The sequence below is a fragment of the Podarcis filfolensis genome, assembly GCF_964270895.1.
Source record: "Podarcis filfolensis genome assembly, chromosome: 2".
Taxonomy (NCBI): domain Eukaryota; kingdom Metazoa; phylum Chordata; class Lepidosauria; order Squamata; family Lacertidae; genus Podarcis; species Podarcis filfolensis.
The window spans coordinates 55,864,938-55,888,834 of NC_139605.1; the positions used below are offsets into that span (position 1 = coordinate 55,864,938).

Sequence of the window (23,897 nt, forward strand, 5' to 3'; positions counted from 1 at the left end):
CCAAGAAGCAATTTGGTGTGTTTTGATTTCCGCTATATATTTGATATCTAATACTGGATGTCAGGGTTTGACAATATAGTTGATTCCAACTATTGGACACATTGTAGAAGACTGCTTAATATTTCACTTTCACTAAAATAGTCTATATGACATTATCAGTGGTATCTGATATATATAAATCTATATATGATATAGATCTATATATGATATCTATGTAAAATTTTTGTATAATTTTCTCCACTATTAAGATATCTATTTATATGTTCATCATTTGATAGCTGATAGTCAACATCAGTTGACAATTATCTACATACGTTCATATTTAAAATCTACATTCCAAAGGAGTTCAGTTAATTATCTGCAATATTGCAATCATTATTTTTTTTATTTGTTCTTGACAAGAATTGTTTACTAAGATACGTTTTCTACAAGGTTCATGAATTCATAAAGGCAAATGACTGATCAACAAAACAAAGAGAGGAATAAAAGAAAATTTGTCCTTCTTAGTGGGCGCTATAAAGTCCCAATATGATATAATTGCCCCTTAAGTTGCTATTCTCCCAGGCAGTTCCATGCAGATAGCATACTTTTTCTGTTCAAAATATATAGTTCACTATGGAGAAAAAAATTATCTGAACTTCTTTGGTAGGAAGGGTGGCATATGAATTTAATAAACAATTAAATAGATACTTTAATGACCTGGGTTGGAGTGCTGCAACAGCTTTCTCTTTAACAAGACACCTGGGGATAGTAACATGTGCAAAAATGAGACAAGCTCTTGACACAGTACACTTAGAAACTAAAACTGCCTGAAAATGGAATAAGTACAAGTCTCACTCAAAAGCCCTAGGACACAAGACACATTCCCTCAGAAATAATTTGTGGATAGGGACAGAGCCACAACTGAGCAGCCCCTTTTATTTCTGTCACCCCTTTGTCATGCGCCTGAGGTCTGAAGTGTTCACTTGCAAAGGGCATTTGAAATTAGGCTGTGGGCCACAGGTTGCCCATCCCTGCCCTATGAAGAACAATGTGCTGTCAACATAGCAGTGGTAATTGTGAAAGAGGGCCAGCCCAAGACATTTTTGTACCTGAGGTGAACCACAAAATGGCACCCTGCTCCCCACCAGGGTAGAAATTGGGAGTGAACATCGATATCAGGAACAAAGGGAGAATAAAGATCTACATCAGATTCCGCTGCCCCTGTGGATCCTGCCGCTTGATGCGGTCCCCTCACCTTGCCTCATGGGTGGGTTGGCCCTGTTTGGAAACAAGCTACTTCTTAACTGAATGCACCAAATGTGGAAAAGCCTATCTTTTTATTGTCGCAGCCATAGGTGTAAACATGATGGCAAAGCATAGAAAAGGCTACACCTCTCTTTACCACAGATGGGGTGATACATGCAAGCTCTTCCACATCCATAGCCAAAGGGTTTACCATTTATTGATTAGATTGCCACTTACAAAATAGCCTATTAAATGTCTGACAACAACCATTTATAGAGACTGCTCAACAGTTGAAAGCTCTTACAATCTGCCACACTTTAAATGTTAAGGCAGAATACTGCAGTTAGAATCCCAATGCTAAAACTGGAAATCTGGAGAGTTCAAAATGTCCCCCAGATCCTAAATCTGCTTTATTCCAAGCCCAGCCAATGGCCTCCCCCCCCCCCAACTGTTCACTGCTGGCCTGGCAATATGGCTCCCATGAAGGTATTTCAAAACCGAGCTCCCCTTCCCTTGACTCTCAATTAAACTGGGCCTATGCTACCCTCTTATCCCTGCAGCAACCTGATGTCCTGCTTCTTTTCCTGGGATGAACTGTGGGAGGCTTCTTTTCAGGGTGAGCAGCGCTCTTAACTGTTGCTAGGAAACAGCTCCTCACTCCGCACAACACGTGGCTGATGGCAGCAGCTTTTTTGGATACTCCCTCCTTTCTCTCGATTCTAGCCATGACCTGTGCAGTTAAGAAGCTAGCAGCAAACCTGATTTTTTAACTGGGTTGTGGTGGAGTTGCAGTCGCAAGTGTTGTGTGCCAAAGTCCAGGGCTTTATGAGACTGTGTTACCCTACAGTATGGCACATCTGCAGGCTCCCAAAGTCTTGGGGCTTGTGCACACTTCGAGGAAGCTGGGGTCCATCCAAGCAGTTTTCTGTTTGCATTGCCGCTTTCCCCATTAAAATCCGCTCTTTGGTGCTGAATTGGAGCAAATGACATACCACAGAAAACCTGATTGACATTTGCTCCGACTGAGTGGTAAAAATCGAGTTTCCCTGTGGGAAAATGGTGGGACACGTAGAAGTCTGGATAAGCCCTTAGTGTGATCTTCCCTCAGTGTCAGTGTTTCTCAAACAGTAGGCCAGGGCCAAGTGGAGATCTGCCCACTTCCAGGTAGGCCTCAGTGCCACCATCTACTCAGTGCCTCCCTCACTTGCCCACACCGCCCCTTCCCTGTGGTGTAATATTTTGGCTGAAGACCTGGAGCAATATCCGCACCAGCAGTTCCCCACATACTGTGTAGAGGTGAGGAAGGGAGGGCCCCTCTTTTAAGGGGTGAAGGCCAGAGATGTTGTCGAACGAAATTAGAGAGATAAAAGGTAAATCTTTGTTTAAGAATAATATGAAATGGGGGGGGTAGAAAGAAAGGGGACATAAGAAACTGTTATGAGGGAAGAAGTGAATGTAAAAGGACAGGGAATGAAATAGTGGCAGCTTGGGTGGCAGATAAAGTACAAGTGTGACAGGGAAGAAATTGCAGGTGAATAAATAATGTACACATTATTCCAAATATGCTCACACCATAGATTTGTATAACGGCATTATGATACTGGCAATTTTATTTTCGATTCTGATATGATGCAGGGTCTAACATAACTAAAGTATGCTAGTATAACCAGAGAAATGTTCAGTAGATTTTTGCTGAAGAATGGGCATCCGCAAATGGCCTGTTCCAGTAGGAATACAATGTTCCATGCACAACGCTGAGTAAGTCCCAGTTCCTACCCACACACAGGAAGTGCCATTCTGGGTCACATTCCACAGGGGGCAACAGCCACAGCACAACAGAGCTGACTCACGACATGTAACTATTTGCTCTCTCAGAGTCTATCCCATGATGCAAGTGAAGATTACTGGACAACTCAGTGATGGCAAGGAGTGTTCATTCTTCTGTAGCAAAGGGAGCAGTCAAGTAGGTACATCAGGACCCTTAGCAACTGAGAACACTTGACATCTATTTCTTGCATCACACAGCTCCCCACGCCCAACATGGCTGCTGACTTTGCCCGGTACGCTGCATGTAACCACTTGGTAAGCTGCTTGCCAATGCTGCCTTGCTAGGTGGCAAGGGATTATTTTTTTTATCACACCCATGTTGTCCAGACACCTTGGGCAGCAGGGAGGTGGTAACATTCTCAGCACCAGAAAGCAGGACATTAGCAAGATTTCAGATTGGTGTCCAAGGTGCCCTGGGGTGAGCTCTCTCAGACTGGGACAATGTGGCCACCTGGGTGATGTGGCAGCATGCTTGCCTAGGCACATCCTGTGGGTCTGCCAAGTGGTCATGCCATTTTGAGGATGCAGCTCAGTGGAAGAGCATCTGCTGTGCATGCAGAAAGCCCCAGGCTCAATTCCTCGCATCCTGAGGGACTGTCCCTCATCTAAAAGCCCAGAGAGCCACTGCCTGTCAACACTGAGCACCAATGGCCTGACTCAAGTTTCAAGCCAGCTTCCTATGTGTGTCCACTGTCTCCCTTCCTCGCCATTTCCTTTAGGGCGATCCATACCCAAGTCCCAATACCCTTGCTTTGCCCCTACCCTGTGGTGAGGTGACAAGGTTATCTGTCCACTTACATTTCCCTGACAGGACTCCTCACAGCTCCCCTTCCCCAGGCTTTGCCAGGCTGGCACGACACTTTTCATTAACTACTACTGAGTGGCAGCTTCGTGTGTTTCTCCCGGCTCTGTCACCATGACAGCAGCACAGAGAGGCCTGCAGGCTGCATTATTGCTTCCATGGTGTGTGCGCGCCCCCCGCACCCCACCCTGCTTGCTTCTCTGCAGTCAGGAATGACAACTGTCAGCTCTGCAGAGAGCACATGGCTGAGGGGAGGAGGCATTGCTGACCAGCCCCAGGCTCTTCCACAGGACTCCTTGCAAATCCTCCAGTAACAATGACCCAGGCACTATTGCCAGCCCTCTCTGGTCCATGGGGTGAAAGGGCCTAGCATAAAACACAGCCGGCACCATAAATGAAGAACAGAGCACCCAGGGAGTGTGGTGCAGTGACCCTTCCAAACAGCTATTTGGGTCTTTACAAACAAAACATTAAAAAACCTCTGCGCTTGATGGTGTGCAAGTGGTTAAAGGCCAGACTCTGCCGTGCTGGCAGGTTGGGTGTTTGTAAGGGGTGATGAGAGACTTTACAACCCCTAGTTAGTAAATATCCCTCACACCTCCCAGGCGATCTGCAGGGAGGTTAGACAATGGGCAGAAATGGTGGCTGAAAACCACAAAGCAAGGGTTATTGAAATTCCTGACTTGTTCTTTATAGCAATAAGTCACCATCTTTGTGGGGAGCGGATCTGTTGCACAAGACCTCCATGTATGACCTGGGATTTGTGCCAGTACAGTGTGTGATTATCCCACCGCAAAAACCGGCAGCAGTCGGGAAGCACCCTCTCCTGAACAAGGTGTCGGATTGCTGGCCAAGCCATGCCACATCCCACTGGAGGCCTCCCTTTGCTACACCCACCCCTCCTTTCATACCCACCCTTCACATTTGAGTTAAGAAGGAGAGGGGGCCAGGTAGGGGAAGGGCAAATTTGGGCACGGGCTTGCCATTGTTAGCCCTTATCTTGCACCATTTCGACATGAGATTCACTTAACTGGTCGACACCTGCACTGGGCATTCCAGAAGAGGAAGGAAAGGCCATGCCACATTAAGAAGGCATCTGTCTATCTACAGGGGCCTCCAGAACCCAGATCTAGAATAGCAGGGGATCTGCAGCATGTGCGTCTTCCCAGCACACACCTCAGCGCGGCACGTGCGGTTTTAGGTAACCCGGGGGTCTCCCCCAACCCAAGCCTTTTCTGCTTTCTTGAGGCTTTGCTGTGTTGCTGCTCACCAAGACAAGAACCTAGGAATAGATTTCCTCTTGCGTCTGTGTGCGTTAGGGTGGCGGAGGTGGGGGGAAGGAGGCTATGAATCAAGGCCTCGGTTCCAGGGACTATTCTTGGCTCGGGAAGCGAGGAGGGAGAGATCACGGATTTCTCTTCGGGGGGGGGGGCTGGGAGGGCCTCGGAGGTGCTTTTGCCGGACTTTCCCTGCTGCCTGGCGTTCTCCCCACCTCTGCGCCCCCCGCTTTGGCCCTGACGTGCCGAGGCTACAGTCGTGACGTCGGGAGGAGAGGGAGAAGCCCGCCCGGATCGGAAAGGACAGCGAGGGAGCCAAGCGAATCCCGGCAGGAAATTCCAACGAGGAGCAAAAAAAGAAAAAGAAAAAAGCAAGCAAGCAAAGGAGCCCCCAAGATCAGCGAGCCCCAGGCGCTGCCGCCACTGCTGTTTGACGCCTCCCGGCGACCCCCACCGCACCCCACTCCGGACGGCCTTGGAGTCCCGGGGTTTCTCCTAGGAAAGACCCGCGCGCCGTCCCCACGAGGCTGCAGGCCCCCCGAAGTGGGCAGGAAGAGGCTGGCGAGGGCCGCCGCCGCCGGAGGGAGGAGCCAGAGGGCGGGGCCGGCAGAGCAAGCAAGCGAGGGAGCGAGCGAGGCAGGAGCTGGAGAGAGAAGAAAGAAGAAAGGAAGAGACGCGCGAGCGCTTGCGGCGGCGGAGGAGACAAAGGGAGAGCCCGGCACCGCCCGCGTGGAGCTGCCGCGTCGGGCAATGGGCAAGGCGAGAGGAAGCCCACACGCCTGACGCCGCGCTCTCCTGGTCGCGCCTGTCCCAGCCCCAGCCCCGCTCCACGCCACACCGAAGCCGAAGGGATGGCTCTGCCGGCTTCCCGAGATGGGGCTCCTGCGGGCGATCCCTGATCTCGGCGCTGGAAGTGACGGTGAGGACGACAAAGGCGAGAGACCCTATGGGAGTCACCGGGGGCCCATCGAGGCGAGGAGGCGGCGGCAGCACCAGCACCAGCCACCTGCCAAGCGAGGCTCCTCTGCGCTTAGCTGCCTGTCTCCTGCTCTCTTCTCCCCACCCCTCAGCTGCCCACAACTGGTGGAAGGGGCCCGGCCGGCCGCCCCTCTCCCCACGTGCAGCTGCCCCTTAAGGCGCCAGCAGACAGGACTGATGGTCTGCTCGTCCCCAAGCGAGCGGGGCGACCCCAGGGAAGACCCTCCGGGGTTGCAGCTTCGGCGCCTCCTGTTGCTTGGGCACCTGGGGACTTGGCATAGCTGGGGAACGTGGCGGCGTCACCCGGCGCTGGCAATGGACTTGCTAGGAGGCGGTTGGCAGGTTGGGGAAAGAACGCGGGGGGGGGGCAGGAGAGAAGTCCTGCGCGCTCTCGCCTGCCTTGGTTGAGCGCGCACCCACATCTGCGTTGTGGGGTGTGCGTGTGTGCGCTTGGCTTGTGTGCACGCGCGCGCAAAAGCCGCCTCTTCGCAACGCCAGCTTGGTAGGTGCATTCAGCTCAGGATCGGTGCCTCTCCTGTTGGCTGGAACCGCTGTGTTTGCGGGGTAGGGTGGATGATAATGGGCACTGCCACGGTAGAGACGCTATTCCGAGAGGTGGGAAGCATCTTAAGTTAGCTGTAAGCACCGGAGATCATCATGCACCAAGACGGGGGAGAGTCGGAGGGCCTTGCATAGGCCCACTGGGTTTCCCCAAATGTAAGCAGCGTCAGAAGGTTGCTTTAGTGGACAGGGTTAATCGGCCTTCTAGAAACCCCCCCCCAGATAAATGGCCCCCCTCCCCATCCTTCAAGAGAAGGAGGCACCATAGCTCAGTTGAGAGATCAGGCCATGGTCCTTGTTCCCCAGTTATTCTTGCTCTGATACTAATTTCTGTGCCCCAGCAAAACACTTGGCCAAGGAACTTCAGCTACTGTCAGTCTGCGAAGGCAACACTGAGCCAGATCAGTGGTCTGATTTTAGTATAAGGCAGCTTCCTTTGGGTGACAGGCTAAAAATATGTCATTGTGTTAAACCTGACCTCCAGGGTTTAATTTATGCCTGGGCTCAGCCCTGGAATTTGCTTTCTAGGCTGCATCTTGATCCTGGACCATAAGATGGAAAAGCAGGACACCATTAACCTTTGCAGGCTGCCTCACGTGGTCACGATCAGGAGTCAGGTCTTTTAGGGCAACTTATAAAGCTTATCAGGCAGGAGACAGCAGAAATTAAGTGCCCCTGGAAGCCATAGTGGTTCCTGGATGCCTACTTTAGGAGTGGATGGCTGTGTGCATGGCTGTGGATTGCCAGAGGGTCAGATGGACATGCTCAGTGGTCTGTTTGACTTCATGCTTTAATTTAAATTAAGCTTAGGAGCTTCTGTAGTGGCGGCTAGGTAGGAAAATGTCTTTGTAAGAAGTGCTTGCCTTGAATTTGAGGTGCCCTCTGTGCTATCAGAGAAAATAATTGAGAGCTTGTTCAGTTTCCCATTCAGTGTGGACACACACACACACACACACACACACACTGCTGCCCAGGAATGTATGTAACCTACTTGTGCACAAGGGCTGTTGGTGTCATCTGCATGGATGAGCAAAGCTGGTGTGCAAGAAGAAGCCACAGCCTGTAACAATCCTGGTAGGGACATATAACCTGTAAAGGTACCCTATCTTCAGAAGCCAACATGTGTCCTGAGCATATGTCTGAAGATGAATGGGGAAGGGAAGGCCTCATGCCCACAAATGGTGGATCTGACATTGGAGAGGCAAGGAAGCCCAGTGCTCCAGAATCTCCAGAGGTTCCAGCTGCAAGCCAGAGCAGTCCCTGTTCTGGATGGATTGGCAGCCTGTGCTTTTAAGGTGGACTAGTCCTTTTGATGCAGTGCTCCTCCCTCCCTCCCAACCCCCACCCCTCCAGCAGCCGTAGCCAACACAGCACACCAGTCATCTCAGTGTCCCGTAGATGCCAGCCTTGCACGAGGCCAGATTCATGCTGTGGAGGAGTCCTTGCCAAGGTGCTGCTAAGTCTTTACTTTGACATTTATTGTCGTGATTTGAGGCTGGGATCTGCATTGCCCAGCACAGGCGTAGCTGTTCTCTCCTATTTGAGGAGGGGGGGAGGCACTGGAGTCTCAGGGAGCCGTGCACAGGCCCTGTTGCAATTCCCTCCCACATCACCAGTTGCAATGCTTTCTATGCAGAAACCCTCAATCACATACTGAGGTGCATGTATCCATACCCATCCTCATCTTATTAGGGACTTCTAAAAACACACCCAGCAAGGATATTTATAGGTAAAGATGAGCTACATTTGGAAGAACCATCCTGGCCTTCTCTGCTGGAATGGATGATTTTTATTAAGTATCTTAAACAGGATGTTAAGGCTGCTGGTGGAGGCATTACCTTGAGAAGACCTTGGTACTGAGGACCGTGGGATCAGTAAGACAGGGTCAGGTTCACTTGGAACACAAGTAGATCCCTGCTGGATCAGACCAGAGGCCTATCTACTCTAGCTTCCTGTTCTCACAGTAGCCACCCAGTTGCTTTTGGGAAGCTCACAAGCCGGACATCAGAGCAATGCCCCTCTCCCGCTGTTACCTCCCAGCAGAGGCATATATTGGTCACTGGTTTATGGCCACCTGTAACTGGAGCTTTTTGTCCTGCAGGTGTATGAATATTGCACTGGTCTCTGCTAGGATTATACTGTTCTCATGTACAGCAGAATATTCAGGGAAATCTAGGCAGCTCTGTGACCTCTTCCTTCTGGCCAGCAGCCAGCAATCTCACCGAGCACCAAGGTTGTCCCAGGTGGAGGTCTGGCACTGTGACCTTGTCTTTGTTACAGAGTTCTCTGTGCTCTGCATTTAGAAAGTGTCTGCAATTCTATACTTCTTCGGACGCAGGTTGTGTGTGTGTATGTGTTTTTGCACTCAGTTAATTCTAGGAAAGCTGAAGCTTTGTACAATTAGGCAAATCAAAGCAAGCACCCAGGTGAGCCAAAATTGGATAAGATGAGGTAGGCTCTCTCAGATGGCATATTTTGAGGTACCATCAAGGGGAACCAAATTGTCAGTGGTTTTCTTATTACCATTTTTCTTTTTTTAGATCTCCTGGGAGATTTTTTGGGTCATTTTGCATTATACTTTCTTCTAACCAATGGGAAGGTGCAGAGAGCTATGCACAACCCTGTAAATCTTCTCCCTGGCAACTGAATATCCTGTTCATCTCCCACTGTGGCTTTTGAAATTTCACGGATTCCCCCCCCCCCGTCTATTCATTGCATTTATTTCCCTGCTTTCCTTCGCGTTACTCAGAGCCACATACCTTGCCCCTCTGCTATTTTTTCTTCACAACAACCCAGTGGGCTAGGCTAGGCTATAGGATAGTAACTGAACCAAGATGACTGAGTGTGGATTTGAACCCTGGTTTCTCTGGTCCTATCCCAGTACTCTAACCACCTAACCAGTCTGTCATGACACATTGCTTAACCTTACAAACTTGCCTTCATGGCAATAAAGGTTAGAAACATACTTTAAACATAAAATCTGGTCTTCCCGGAAAGCTGAATTCAGTGCCAATTAACAAATTTCACCCTTGTACAAGGTGATCATTTGCAGCTTTTTTGTGGGCATTTAGTTAATGTCAGCTTGCTGTTGACCTAATCACGCTGAAATTTTGTAGTTCCTTAGAAAATCCTGTTTTTAATTAGCAGATTTTGGGGAAGAGTAAACCGGGAGGAGGGGGGGGGGGGAGCTTGGCTTCATCTTGGCAATCTCCCCTGTTGCTGCCATATTGGCAGCTGCAAAGTTGTTCTACCTGGGCTTGTTTTAGCTCAATCACACTTCCTTGATGGAGCCACCAACTGGGACACGTGCATTCAAAGAAGGGACAAAGTACATTCCCACTCAACCCGTGTTTCACGGGCTGCTTCATTTCCTGTGTGGATTCAGCCACCCACCTGCCTACCCAGTTTCACTTCCTTTTCTCTTCTAACTTGTGGCCACCACTTCTGAATGTAAACTTGACAGTCTTAATGTAATTTGTGTTTTTAATAATGGGCCTGCACATAGATAAGTAGAAAGGCTTATCTGTGTGCCTTGTCAAAGATTCAAAAGGCCTTTAGCTCAAGGTAATATGTAGTTCAGTTGGCTGAGTCCCAGATGGAATATTTTGGGGCTACTGCCTTAGAATATGGATAATACCAAAGGGAAGGATCCAGACAAGCACCACACAGGTGGCAAAAGGGTCCATTCAAACCCAAAACTTTAGTATAGGGCCTTTATGATGAAGACGTTAAGCAGTGGTCAACTGTATTGAGGCTAGAAGACTGACATTTCAGGCATTTTCTGTGATTGTCTGGCCTGTGGTGTCTCTTCTGACTAAATAGTTTAATGCTTACTGGTATTGATTTGCACCTGCCTTATGATGTATGGCAGGCAGGTGGAAGGTAAACAGCAGCCTACTCAGACCAGGGTCCCTGTTTCTGACAGAGCACTCAGTGCTTGGTGACTGATGGGCTTCTTACAAAGAACGCTTGGCCTTGATCTGACCTGATGTGAAGCAAGAGAACAGATCCAGGAACACAGCTTAGTTGCTAGCTGTTAACCTTAACTGTTAATGGCTGCCGATCCTGCACTCTGGCTCGGTACATTTAAAACACACCGACAGGGTTGGCAGCCGACAGGGGCTCCCGGTAACGTGAAGGAGATCCACAAGAGGCTGAAGCTCAGCCCACTTCTTAAGTTTTAGCTGCTGGTTTGGGCTCTGACAAGAAGGCTGGCTTAGTGTAAGCAATAATAAAAGCTTTCAGGCTTATCTCTTAACGCCTTGATATGGTGGGGAATACCCTCTCAGCTGTGTTTGAAGTGACAGTGAGATACTTTTAAAGGCTCCCCAGTAAGGAGAAATGGAGTTGTTCCTCAGTACAGAGTTACTCAGAAATGTCTAATCCCAAATAGGTCCTGTTAACATTTGGGGAAGCTCTGATGACACTTTGAAAGGCCGTTCTATGAACGGTGCTTACAGAGATTCCCAAGTTAAATAGGGTGCACACTAGCCAAAAGTGGGCAACAACAGGCCTCTCTACCTGGCCCTTGGTTGCACCCTCCCTGCCTAGGCCACGCCCCATGCTGCCCTGTTCTGCAGCCTCCTCAAGTGTGTTTACCTGGGTGGAATGTGGAATACCTCTTGCTGCATGTGTGCCTGTCTAGAATGCAGCCTAAGTGTACAAAGGCAAGATTCAGATCACCTCATCCCCACAGCTTGTGATCTGCTGCAGTATACATGCAGGAGGAATTCTCCCTCTGGAGTGATTGTGATTTCCTGAAACGGGGTTCTGGGATCAGTCCATTTATGAAATATCCTGGGAATAAGTACTTACTTGCCTTGAATTATGATGGCCTAGCTACTGGCAGACCTCAGAACTAACAAGCAATGAACTAAGCAGGCAGGAGGAGGGTGGAGATGTAGCTGATGCCTTTACCTGATGCAAGTGTCAAAGTTCAGTTTTAGCTCAGGGCAACCTGCTTCACGCTTAGTGGTCCCTAAGCTGCATTGGAAACAGCTTTGCTATGAATGGGAGCTTATTGGTTGGCATCTATTACCTGGGGGTAGGGGTTAAGCCAAGGCAGAGAAGGAGGAATCAGCACACATCTTGGCAGTGGCGTGTGATGCGCCATGTGGAGAGCAGTCCCTTGAGGGGTGAAGCTGTGACATGTGTGGGCAGGAGGCTTCTGTGATGGTTTGTGGGTGAGCAGAGGAGTGCTGTTGGGCTAGCAGTGCCATCAGGAGGAGAAGTGAGGTAGTGCTCTGGTACTTGTGCTTTGCTGTCTTCTCTTGGCCTCTCCTGGTGCTTTTGTGCCCTGCTGTTTCGTGAGTCCTCCCTTTCACTGCCACAGCAGCAGCAGCAGGTCTGGAATTTGGGTTCACTCCATCCCTGGCAGTTTATTGCCTCAGTCGGAAATGGCCAGGGTGATGGCGGCCCACAGCTTTGGTTGCAACCTGTGCAAGGAGCATGCCTGAATGCCGTAAGCCCAGTCTGATCTGTGAGTGTTCAGTGCATGAATGAGAGTGGGCGCATGTGATGGTGAGTGTGTGGGTGGTACTGTGGCTGCATGAAAGGGGGCACATGCCCACTTGGTAGTCACAGGCTTAGATTGCTGGACAGGGGTCGGAGGCTGTACAATACACCCAATTTAACCAAAAGCTTTCCTCCCCTCTACTTTGCAGTTGCAACAGGTGGGAAGCCAAGCCAAGCCGCAGGCTTTTGTGTTCAAGGGGAGGGCAGTGTTTGCAGTCGGGGTCTAAGCTCTACACCCCTTCATTGGACCACCAGTGGCTTCTGCTCATTAGCTGGGGAAGGGCTTAGAGCAGGCAGGGTGGGTTCTGCAAAATAGCACTTGTCTCTCCTCCAATCAATGGCATTGTCTGTCTGTTTGCAGGGAGCGAGCTCCTGTCGGAAGTGCTGTTGGCCCTGCAAAGCCCTGAGCCAGCAATGGGAAGAAGTTGGGCTGGGTGCTGGTGTTACTGGTCGTGTTACCCCAAGTATCCAAGAACTCAGGAGTTTGAAGAAGAGAGCACAGGCCGTGCCCATGAGCCTTCCCAGCACTCTCCTTTCCTCCCTTGGGCTCCTTTAGGAGCCAGAACTCCCCCCTCTCCGTGAAAGGCCCAAGCCTGCGCCCCAGTCTCCGGCCAACCTCTTCCATGGCTGCAGTTGTGGAGCACCTCCAGGAGGCCGCGTAACTCACAAGGGGCTGAGCTGCTGCAGACCCTGCTTCCACTGCCTTGACTGAAGCAGGGCCTTGTTGGTGGTGGCCCCTGGATTGTACTGCAGCTGAAAGAGAGCACCCTACACAATCTTTGGGGGAAAAGCGAAACTGGACGTACAAGGAGAGCAGAGGGGAAGCTTGTGATCCCATCAACATGACTGGGCAGCAAGGGAGGAAACAGAGCAGGCAAAGGAACCCGCAGAACTAAGCCTAGTCCCTGCCTCTTTGCAGAAGACCCAAAAGTGGGGGAAAGAGAGAAAGAGTCTCCTGCCCACCCCCCACCCCCAAAGCTGGAACTGAATAAACTCCTTGGCTTCAAAGCTCGTAGGGCGAAACCTCTGCCAGTCCTCCGGAGCGAAGATGGTGATGTCCCACGGCACCTACACCTTCCTCACCTGCTTTGCCGGCTTCTGGCTGATCTGGGGGCTCATTGTGTTGCTATGTTGCTTCTGCAGCTACCTGCGGCGGCGCATGAAGCGGCGGCAGGAGGAGCGGCTGCGAGAGCAGCACCTGCGCACCCTGGAGATGGAGCCCCTCCACTACGAGGGCTATGGGGGCCCTGCCTACGGGGGCTCCGGCTATGGGGGCGGGTACATCAGGAACCCACCGGGCATCGCGGTACCTCACCGACTCCGGATCGAGCCCCATCGCCCTCACCTCCCACCCCCGAGGCCGTGGAGCTGCAGGCATGGTAAGGGCACCCGAAGGGGACTGAGCCCACTCCTGGTGCAGAATACGGTCGCGTTTGGGAGGAGCGCTGCTTCTGCAGGTGGGTAGCTGGCTGGCGAGAACAGGAAGTCAGGCCGTTGTTTCATCTAGCATAGGACGGGCTGCACTGGCTGGCAGGGGCTCCCCAGGGTTTCACGCAGGAGTCTCCCCGCCCTCTCTGGAGATGCTGGGGATTGAACCTGCAACCTTCTGCATGCAAGGCAGATGCCCCACCACTGAGCTTACAGCTAAGGGAGCCAAAGCTGCCTCCAGCAGGCTTAAGGGTTCAGCCTTCAGACCAAACTGCTATTCACCCAGAGCTTGCAAAGTTTCAGCTTAATGGCAGCTTCGAACAAAATATGAAGGAATGAAAGAAAACATTGCTTTGGGCTGCCTTCTAAAGTCTTCTAAAAGTCAGATAGTTGTTTATTTCCTTGACATCTGACACGAGAGTGTTCCACAGGGTGGGTGCCACTGCAGAAAGGGCCCTCTGCCTGGTTCCCTGTAAATTCGCATCTTGCAGTGAGGAAACCACCAGAAGGCCCTCAGAGCTGGACCTGTGTCTGAATGATGGGGGTGGAGAAGCTCTTTCAGATATGCAGGGCTGAAGTGGGCAGGATCTCAGGAGGCTTATTTAAGAGGAAGTTGGGATCAGAATGCCCATCCCGTGTATCCAGAGTCTTGCACCATCCCTGATCCCATTTGCTTGCCTGGGAAGTGTAGGTCTGTGGTTGTAGCCAGCTCTTGGGTTGTGATAATAGAGCTTAGGGTGTTTGGGTCTCTGTCTCTCCCCAAACCTTGCTCGGGACAGGTGAGCTTGTATTTTGTATGCCTGGGGGGAAGAGAGCAGGCAATGGTGGGATGGCACGCTTAACTGTATCAGTTCCTTGCACTCGGTCACTCTGATTGCTTTGCTTGCAGAACCAGATCCATCCAAGCCACCTTGCTACGAGGAAGCAGTGCTGATGGCCGAGCCGCCGCCGCCTTACAGCGAAGTGCTGACGGACACGCGCGGCTTGTACCGCAAGATCACCACCCCCTTCCTGAGCCACGAGCAGCCGGAGAAGCAGGAGCAGCCGCCCAGCTACAAGCCCCTCTTCCTGGACCGGGGCTACAGCTCAGCGCTCCACCTGCCCAGCACAGCAAGCCGGGGCCCCACCTGCACCAACCTCTACTTGGAGGCTGAGCACTCGCAGCGCATCTTCCCCAGCTGGACAGACTCAGAATTCAGCGCCAGAGACAGCTATGAGCCGGGGCCCTGGCACCTGCCGGTCTCAATGCCTTTGTTTGGCAGGACTACTGCAGTTTAGCACGCCATGCCGCGCCCTGGGTGGGACTGTGGCTGCTGCTGCTGCACACAAGCTGGAGGATCCCGGCAGCCTGTTTGTTCCCTTGGTCTGCGGGAGCCACCAAGCCTCTCAGTTCGAGCCTTCCAGCCATGTCTGGGCCATGAGCCCTCGCAGTGCAAAGATCTCCCCCCCCCCAGTTGCTCTTTGACCTCCTGGCCAGGGTGAGATTGGGGCTGGTCTCCCCATCTCGCCCACTTCCCTTTTTCTGGGCCCACTACAGGCTCTGTTGGTGCTGACTGCAAGGGGGCCTTTGGGTTTGTTTCCTATTTTTTGTTTGTTACATTTTGAAAATAATAAAAGTTTGTGGAACCTGATTTATTACAAACCTGGTGCTGGGTGGTTGATGAGTCGGTGCTGCGAAAGTGGTGGGTGTGCTGTGCTTTTAAAGAGTCCCATGTGCACTGTGGCAGGAAGTGAAGCAACCCCATTCCTAAATAATCCCACAGAATTAGGAGGATGGAGGCCTAGGCATGTTCCAGAAACACATTCCTTTGTTGGCAGCGACATCTAGTGGTGAGTTCTCCTGCTCAGGGTATGACTTCATGCAGGGCCCACTACAGACCACACAATGCCACGTTCAAAGTGTTCCAATTGCTTAAAATAATAATTCCCCTCAGCTTTCATACCCCTACCCCATCAAAGTACATTTTTGGCCCTTAAAAGCAGCTACTGAAAAAACTCTGAATAAAAGACCAGCTGTTTTGTGCCTGTGGAATATGCCCACCCGACCACCCGGTGGTCTTGCGTTGCCTCATTAATTCTGCCACACCTTTGAAAGCAAAAAAAGGCACCCTGTACTACAAAGCCAGCTGCCCTGCTTGGAATCAATTTATTTATTAACATACATAAGCACATTGCTGTTACAGAATTTGTGCTTTCAAAAAAACAATTACTGTACGTGAGAGAAAGGAAACCAAGCATGGAATGAAAGAGGAAAGAGGGTAGGGAAAGAGGAAAGGGTTTTTTTGGAAGGGGGAAGAGCCCACCCAGAGTCTCCCCTTGTCCCAGGCTCTCAGGGCAAATAAAGGCCTAAGGAGAAGGGTCTGAAATGGGCTTATTTCTGAAACAAGAGGGGCATTTGGGCACAGAACTCTGGAGGGGGGAAAGTTCCTTGCTGCTAGAGCCCAGAGATGGACGGGGCTCTCCTTTGCTTCCCTGGGTGCCTCAGGTGTGTGTTGGGGGGACCAAACAGAGAAGTGGGGGGATGGGAGCCAGAGCATTGCCCACACAAGGGCCATTTTATTGCCATATTTTATTTTAAATTCGTGCAAAATACTCAAAACTCTGGGCAGAGTCTGAGAGGAGGAAGCGACCCTCCCCACCCACCCCCAAGAGCAGCACTCACAGGAGATCAACCCAGATGGTATACATGGCATTTGGGGGGGGGTGTCAGAAAAAACCCAATGGGCAGAGGCAATTGGGAGGGGGAAGGATCTGCAGGGAAGCTACCAACAAAGAGGGGGACCAGGCAGATTTACACGTTTCCTATTTGACAACATTAGAAAAACAGGGAGAGAAGAGAGAGAGAAAGAGAAAGAGCTGGAAAAAGTTACCCCGGAGTACCATGGAGAATATCCTGTCTGGCTGGGGCATAATCTTAGGCCCTGGACCGCAGGGCTACAATACGGAGCAAGCAGGCACCAGGCCCTCACTGCGGCTGCTCCAGGCTTGCACTCGCTGGGCTCGCTGGGTGCAGGATACAGGAGTTGGGCAGGGGAGCTGGCCTTAAACGCTGCCCCCAAAGTTCTCCTCGTCTTCTGGCACTGGGTCCGCATCCCAACAGGTGATATCAATCTCTGAGGGGGGAATCAAATGCATGACCTGTGAGGGAGGGTGGTTGGCTCTTTCCCCCCTTTGAAAAGGGGTGGTCCCCAAAGCCCGCTCTTCTAGGGGTCCCCAGAAGAGGAAGCGCAAAGGTGGATCTTCCCATCTTCCCTCTCACCTGCCCATCCATCCCTGATCCTCACCTGGGGGCTTATTGTAGAACACTGGAGGAGGAGCTTTAGCAGATGGTTCTTCTGATTGGTTAAAGTCTTCATCTTGTGATTGGCTGAAATAACCCTCGCTGGTCTGGAAGAGAAAAGCAAAACGTGGCATGTGCTGTGCTTTGGAAGGTGTCCCTATTCTTTCCCTTCCCAGTTAACCCAGAGCAACAATCACGTTCTGGTTTTGTACTCTCAGACCACGAAGGCCTGAGGAGTAAAATGCTCAAGCTACCCATGAGCTAGCACGTGTGAAAGGGTCCAAAAGTTTGTGGAACATGCATGGTCTAAAGACTGCAGCAAGGTGCACATATTAAGTTGTTCATCATCATTCTTCAACATTAATAAATAAAGGAATATTTTGTCTGTGTGTGTATAAATAAGACATGAAAGAAGATGTGTCCTGCATAGGGAAATTTTAAATGTTTGATGTTTTATGTTTTACTGTGCTTGGTGTTTTAATTTGTTGCAAGCCACCCAGGGTGGCTGGGGCAACCCAGTCAGTTGGGCAGCACATAAATAACTAAATTATTATTATTATTATTACTTCTCCAGTGGCAGGGCCCAAAGGAGACACACTTTAAATGAACACGAAGCAGCAAGCTGTGGTACCTCATGATCCTATTTTGATCTGCAAGGCAGGGCCAGGAGCTTTCAGAAGTGCTCCCCAGGCCCTGCTGCCAGCCTGAGCGCCCCCCCCTCCTCACCTGCGTGCTTTCCTTTTGGGCAGTCTCCCCGTTGGTGAGCAGCTGGGGCTCTTGGTGCACCCCGGAAGCTTCCTGCAGGGCGTGCTGGTAGCTGAGGGTCATCTGGTGCAGCCCCTCAATGGCAATGATGCTGGCTGGCTCTTCATCCTGCTCAGCATCGCAGAAGGTGGCCGGGGGCTCGGGCAGGTCGTTGAAGTTCAACAGGTTGTCTTCCAGGAGGCTGGCGGAGGGTGGGGGCTCCACTGCCCCTGGGGGGGCACCCACCTCGACCAGCATGGGGGCGGCGGCGGGCGGCCCGTCGTGAAGGTCCCACGGGGCTGGGGTGGGGGGCCCGCCCTGGAGCTCCCAGGCGTCGGGAGGGGTGGGCTCGGCAGCGGCGCTGTCGTTCTGCCACAGGTCGAGGATGTTCTCTGACGGTGGGGCGGGGGGCTGGGAGAACCCAAAGGCCTCGCCCAGATCCAGGGCGCCTTCGCTCTGCATGGGCAGAGGGGCTGCTGGGAACAGAGGCTCTTCTTTGGGAGGCGGGGCATCTGGGAACAGAGGCTCGTCTTTGGGCTCTGGAAACACCAGGTCTTCCGTGGGGCCAGCCCCGCCTTGCTGCGGCTCTGCCCAGTCCGCTGCCTGCCAGGCTGTGGCCCCCACAGGGGGTTCCTCGGCCTTCTCCATCGGAGGCTCCACGCTGGCAGGGGCCCAGCTCATTGCAGATGCCACTGCTGTCTCGTCACTGCTGGGGCTGGAGGAGTCTGCAGCAGGGAGGAAGCGAGAGAGGAGGTTCCTCAGCAGACCTGGAGGGAGGGAGCCCGCAGCCCGAGGACCCAGGAGGGGGGCAAGCCTATAGGGGCGAGGGGGCTGCACGTACCTTTCAATGCACCCTGCTGCGTTACCTCATCCAGGGCCCGCTCAATCTGCTCCCCAACAGGCGTCGAGGCTGTGCTGGAGTCGCAGGGGCTACTGGCGGAGGCAGAGACCTTTCTGTGCGTTTCCGACTGGCTGCCTGTGAAGGAGCCACATGGGCACTCAGGTGGGGAGCCCACAAGTCAAAGGCCACGACACCCCCCTAGCCACAGGGCCCGCCAGTTGCGCTCCCAAGCACGCAGGACAGCTTCGTTTGAACAACAGCGACGGCAACAAGGCACCAAGATCCGACTCCTCCTGAAATGTGCCATTTCCCCAACTTACCCAGTCGACAAAATTAACCGGTTGCCCTTAAGCGACCCTAACCCTACAGCAAGTTATATGGCATAAAGGTTTCGCTTTGCTTTTTGCAGACAAATGTGCTGGAAACTGAAGGAGTGAAGAAGGAAAAAATGCCCTCTTTGGCGGTGGGTGGAGGCAGAACTCTTTGTGTCATGTACAACCATGGGGGCCCTGAAGTTCTCTATGTCAAATGGCACTTAAAACTGGGAACGAGGAAACCGTGGCTCTCCCAGCTCCCATGGTCCACAGCCATCATGGCCAATGGTCAGGGATGATGGGAGTTGTAATCCAGCAACACTGGGAGGCCGGTTTCACCACCCCCTCCTTTATAGACTAGGAGGTATCCTCCCCTTTTTACTTTTATCTTTGGAAGCAGAGTCTACAGGAAAAAATAACGCCCCTCCCCACTGCAAACATCAGGCGAAGGGACAACTTTAGAAGGTCATCTCTGTCCCAGACTTAGTACTCCCATCACAAACCCAGTTCGCCCAGTATATCCATCCTACACCCTGGTTCAGGGACATCCCCTGTTCTGCAGTGCAACTGCCCCCTGCAGCATGGTGTGTGTGTGCGCGCCTGTGTGCATACTGTTTGTCTCTCTGTGTGTGTATATGTGTGTGTGGTTCATCTTCTGTTTGCATAGATTTTGGCTCCCCCTTTTCTAATCTGGGGAAACGGATGCTCTGTTCTACAGTCACAATCGGCCTAACTGGTTTTCATTTGAGGCTCTCTGTTCACTGCCTCCACCCTGCCTATAGGGCATCAATACACTGGCCTGCAAATCCATGCTTGGATTTACGGTGTAGCTATTGATGTTGAGAAGTCCCTGTTGCGGCCTACCTAACTGAAGCTGTTTTTTAAAAGGTGAACTGGACGGGGGGCATAGATGTGGGGTGCCAAAGGGGAAGTTTCCGTCTTATATACAAAGCCAGCCCTCCCGAGGGTGGTAGCTGCCGAAGCATAACGCTAGGCCCCTCTCCGCTCTTCTGGGGCTACACTCCTGCCATGCAGTGAACACGAGAGAGAGCAGGCTGTGCCCTGAGTCTTCCCTGGTCCAGTCTGCGGGGCCAGTGTTTCTCGGACACTCATGGACTCTTAGTCCTTCCTTCCAGAGATGCCTGCGGAGTGAGATTGGGCGTGGCCAAAGATACAAGGTGCGGGGCGGGTGGGCAAGGCCCCCGAAGCAGCTGCCTCCCCAACCGACTCCCCAAAGCCCGGCCAGGGCCTGGCTACCTACATGGGAAGAAGGAGGAGAGGTTTGGTGTGCGGTGGCAAGAGATATAGGGGAAGGGAGTCCGTGGAGGGGAGGAGGAGGAGGAGGAGGAGAAGGAAGGCGGCCCACTGTCAGGTGTCTTTATGAAAGGACAGTGCAGACGACCTGCTGAGAGAAAGACAAGACAGACGGACGGAGACAGAGAAAGCAGAAGAGAATGATCAGTCTCCCCTCCAGCTGCCCACTCCATCTCCCGCCCGCCCCCCTGCTCATGCCACTGGGCAAGCAAGGCCCACGTGAGGGGCTGGGGAGGCAGGGGAAGACTGTGAGGGAGGCGGGTCTCTGCAAAGGCAAGGAGGAGGGTGGGAGGAGGCTCCTGGGGGCAGCAGTGCAGGGTGGGGGCTGGGGAAAAGCAAAGGCAGCGGCTGGGGGGCACGAGGGCCAGGCTGGAGCAGTGTGGAGGGGGCAAGATGGCATCAGGAAGGCTGGGCAGTGCAAGAAAGTGAAGCGGGAGAGAAAGAGGAAGCTCGGAGGCAGGATACGCAAGTGGTGCCGGGGAAGACGAGTTCATGCCAAGGTCCCTATGTCAACTGGCAACCTGGTCCCCAATAGAGAGTCGACCCAAACTATCACATAGAAGTGTGAACCCAAAGCCGTAATGCAGAGGGCTCCAGAGAGCAGAGTTCATGCCTTAGCCCTGAGGCAGGGATAGTCGCAGCTGCGCCATTCTCTGCGGTGGGCAGCCCAAGGAGCCAGAAAAAGCCACAGCAGAGGTGCAAAGGAGTTCTCTAGCATGAACCACCCATGGAGGCTGCTGCAAATAAAGCGCTGAGTCTCTGCGCCTCTTTGCCAAAACAATGCCTGGAGGTTCTGCAGCCTACTCAGGTCTGGTGGGCTGTACAAAACTCACAAGCAGCCAAGAAGTGTGTCCTAAGCAGCAGCCAGGAATTGGGGTGGGAGAGAGCACAAGAGAAAATCTCACCCGCTGCTGCCCCTGCTTTCTTTTGTCCAGTTCCTTCCATAGGGAAACCTGTGGCCTCCCAGATAATATCAGGCTACATATCCCATCCCTTCTGATCATCAGCCATGCTGGCTGAGGCTGAAGGAGCCCAACACCTCCTGGAGGGCCACAGGTTCTCCCTCCTGGCTACAGAGGCACAGACTCGCTTGATGCAATGCAAACTGCGGCATGATTTCTGGGCCCCTTGTCTTGTTTACATTGGCTTATTCCTAGTGTCCCTTTGCTCACCTGCCCACTCCAGCAGTACCATTCTTCAGACAGCACTGTCAAGGGGAGAAACAGGCTGCTAGGCTGGAGCATCCCCCCCAAGGCTGGCCAATTCGATAAATAACACTGAGAGCTCCTGCTGCCTAGCTAACCCACTCAGACCCACTCGCATACTGGGATGATGCAACTGAGGTGATGGAGGACCACTTTGCTGCAGGGACACCACTTGGAAACTTCCCATCAGGGAAGCCAATTGTCTGCAGGTTCCAGACACCATGAAAGCAGGGTGTGGTGATGATGGACTGCCAATTCAGATTTAGCCCAGAATGGAACGTTTTCTACATCAATGACTACATGATAAATGATCTTTTGCTTCCACATTAAATTCTCAAAGGGTGAGAGGTTCGCTATAGTGTCCTCAAAGACAGATGATCCCCCAGACCCTGTCTTGAAAATCAAGCTATGCTAGATTTGATCCACAGCCCAGAAACACACACCTTGTGTGGCGTTGGCATCAGCAGCAACCCCTGATCCAGGAGGGATATTGTGAGCCTTGCGCAAGAGAAAGGCAGGACAACCTGCGCCACAGATGTCTTACTCTAAGCCCCATGTGCTGGATAATGACGTAGTATAACCCTGAAGATCTCATTTCTACTGTTCTCCAAAACTGACAAAACTGTTGCCGTTTTGGACAATGAAATAGATATGAACTAGAATATATATATCCAACAACAACACCTAATCAAATTATTGGACGCAAAACTTGGTTATATGTGATAAGAAAGGACATAAGTCTTTTGTTATAGTTAGGAATTTGCCACTTTTCAGGCTTTCATAGGATGCTGGCTGTTTTCCTTATGGTGAGACTCAGCAGCAGGGAATGTCTCTTCTCTGCACCTCATTCTGTGTTCAACTGACCTCTGGTCATGTTTCTGAGGTTTTTGCATTTTACTTTTGCTTCCTTAAACAACCCCCCCCCATCTGCTCATATCACCCGTAGCAGACATTTCCAGGTGTCTGGATGCTCCCACTGCCTTGCCCTGAGATGTATAATGGCCCACCTTCCATTTGAAAACAAAAACAAAACAAAAACCAGGTTGCTGAAATCTTCCTGACCGCTTCCCCACCAACCCTCATTCCATTTTCTGTACTCCCTGCCTGAAGCAGTGCCGGCAAGGGCTCTCTACCTGTTCTGTTGATGGGCGGGGCTGTCTCTGAACTGGCTGAAGCCACTCGCTCTTGCTGCCTGAAGAACTCGCGGGGGTTCTCGGGCCTCTGAGCAATGATGGCAGCCGCCTCCTGTCAGGATGCGAGGGGAAGAGGCGAGAGAGGACGGTCAAGGGCAGCCCAGTCCACAGGCCCACACAGACCCCGTCATAAACCCAGCCCGACCCCCCTCACACCCAGCTCTGCCCCTCCCCATGCAGTTGTCAGGGCAACAGTGACAAAACATGATACGTGCCACACACAAACGGTGTCCCTCACCCCATGCCCCACCCCCACCCCCAGCAGCAGCAATGGCACACAGTGACAGGGGGGGAAAAAAGAAAAGTGACAGCACCACAATCTGTCTTCCTCTTCTGACAAAATGGAACATGTATGTAAGCAAAGGAGGAGAGACGAGGACAGCCGGGATCCCGCCTTGCTCCCCAGAGAGAGAACTGATGCCCAGCCTTGCTTAAGCACAGACTTCCGCTCATCAACAGCACACTCCAGCTTCTCCACAGGACAACAGTCGCCAGAATTGAAGGCCCCCCCCCTCCCCGCCAAAACTCTCCACACACAAACACGACAACCCTCATGCAGCAAGAGCCCTGTAGGGTGCATGGAGGTCCTGCTGCCTACACAACGCATGCTGTGCCCCGGGGCCGCACTCACCTCCACCTCTGACTCAGACTTTTTGGGCTGCTGCCTGTCTTCGTCGTCCTCCTGCTCCCCCTAGGGAGAGAGGTCAGCGTCAGCCCCAGGGCACCTCAACCACACCAGAAGACCCTACATTTGTCTGTCTGTCTGTCTGTCTGTCTGTTTGTTTGCTTTACTGTTATTCTCCTGGCCTAGCACAAAGCTGGAGAGAGGAAGAGCTCTTGGGCAGCAAGGCGTCCTCACCCTGGCTGCAGAGTGGGTCCCCAATGTCACCAGCCAGCCTTGGTGCTGAATCCCTACCTCTGCCAACCTCCTTGGGGGAGCCAGTGGCACAACTGGACAATCCTCCCCCAAGCTCTTGAAGCATCACTTACAAAGATGGACTGCTCCTTCAACCGCTGCTTGGCTTCCTCCGCCTCCAGGGTCTGCTGCTTTCGCCTGGTGGGAAGGGAAAGGAGGAGAAGGAGGAGGAAAAGAAGGCTTGAGAGATCCTGGTACTGGAATGCTAGGGCCTGGGTAGGACAGGCCGCAGGCTGACTTGGCTTTCTAACATTTAACATCAATAATAATAATAATAATAATAATAATACCCCACCCTTCCTTGCAAAGCAGCAGGAAGTAGCCAATCAGTCAAAAGATAGCCTTCTCCATTCAGGAACCATGGAGAACCGGCTGACCTCCAACTTTATTCCAAAGTTGTGTATATTTGAAATTTTCTGTTGCACCCTCACTTAATCCTTATTATGCACCATTTCCCCCATTAGCTCTTATTTCAA

General features: G+C 52.1%; 2 protein-coding genes across 17 annotated transcripts in view; one reads left to right on the plus strand and one right to left on the minus strand.

Moving 5' to 3' along the window:
• The first annotated feature begins 4,774 nt into the window (after positions 1–4,774).
• PRR7 (proline rich 7, synaptic) lies at positions 4,775–15,256 on the plus strand. 6 transcript variants are annotated; one of them, XM_083603748.1, is made up of 3 exons: positions 4,775–5,057; positions 12,548–13,643; positions 14,504–15,256. In XM_083603748.1, the coding sequence occupies exons 2-3, from the start codon at positions 13,235–13,237 to the stop codon at positions 14,890–14,892; spliced, it is 798 nt and encodes a 265-aa protein (XP_083459874.1). In that variant the 5' UTR covers positions 4,775–5,057; positions 12,548–13,234; the 3' UTR covers positions 14,893–15,256. The 6 variants fall into 6 exon arrangements, with proteins under 6 accessions (XP_083459874.1, XP_083459876.1, XP_083459877.1 ...); XM_083603750.1 differs by having other exon boundaries at positions 4,906–5,057; positions 12,548–13,565; XM_083603751.1 differs by lacking the exon at positions 4,775–5,057 and adding an exon at positions 5,332–6,052 and having other exon boundaries at positions 13,330–13,643.
• Positions 15,257–15,741: 485 nt separating this feature from the next.
• The window catches only part of DBN1 (drebrin 1), a 40,433-nt gene continuing 32,277 nt past the window's right edge, over positions 15,742–23,897 (minus strand). For 4 of the 11 annotated variants that reach the window (XM_083603741.1, XM_083603743.1, XM_083603739.1 and 1 more), the window contains exons 8-15: positions 23,496–23,559; positions 23,137–23,196; positions 22,446–22,557; positions 20,055–20,198; positions 18,480–18,614; positions 17,621–18,363; positions 16,899–17,001; positions 15,742–16,727 (exon numbers count right to left, since the gene is read on the minus strand). In XM_083603741.1, the coding sequence (XP_083459867.1) occupies positions 16,657–16,727; positions 16,899–17,001; positions 17,621–18,363; positions 18,480–18,614; positions 20,055–20,198; positions 22,446–22,557; positions 23,137–23,196; positions 23,496–23,559 (1,432 nt within the window). In that variant the 3' untranslated portion in view covers positions 15,742–16,656. The remainder of the gene's footprint in view (positions 16,728–16,898; positions 17,002–17,620; positions 18,364–18,479; positions 18,615–20,054; positions 20,199–22,445; positions 22,558–23,136; positions 23,197–23,495; positions 23,560–23,897) is intronic. The other 7 variants (XM_083603742.1, XM_083603740.1, XM_083603745.1 and 4 more) reach the window with 4 other exon arrangements.

What these genes read in the sequence shown, in the direction of transcription:
- PRR7 (XM_083603748.1), top strand. Translation starts at nt 13,235, where the DNA reads ATGGTGATGTCCCACGGCACCTACACCTTCCTCACCTGCTTTGCCGGC. An exon ending in GAGGAGCGCTGCTTCTGCAG is followed by an intron (nt 13,644 to 14,503) that starts GTGGGTAGCTGG and finishes CTTTGCTTGCAG; the next exon opens with AACCAGATCCATCCAAGCCA.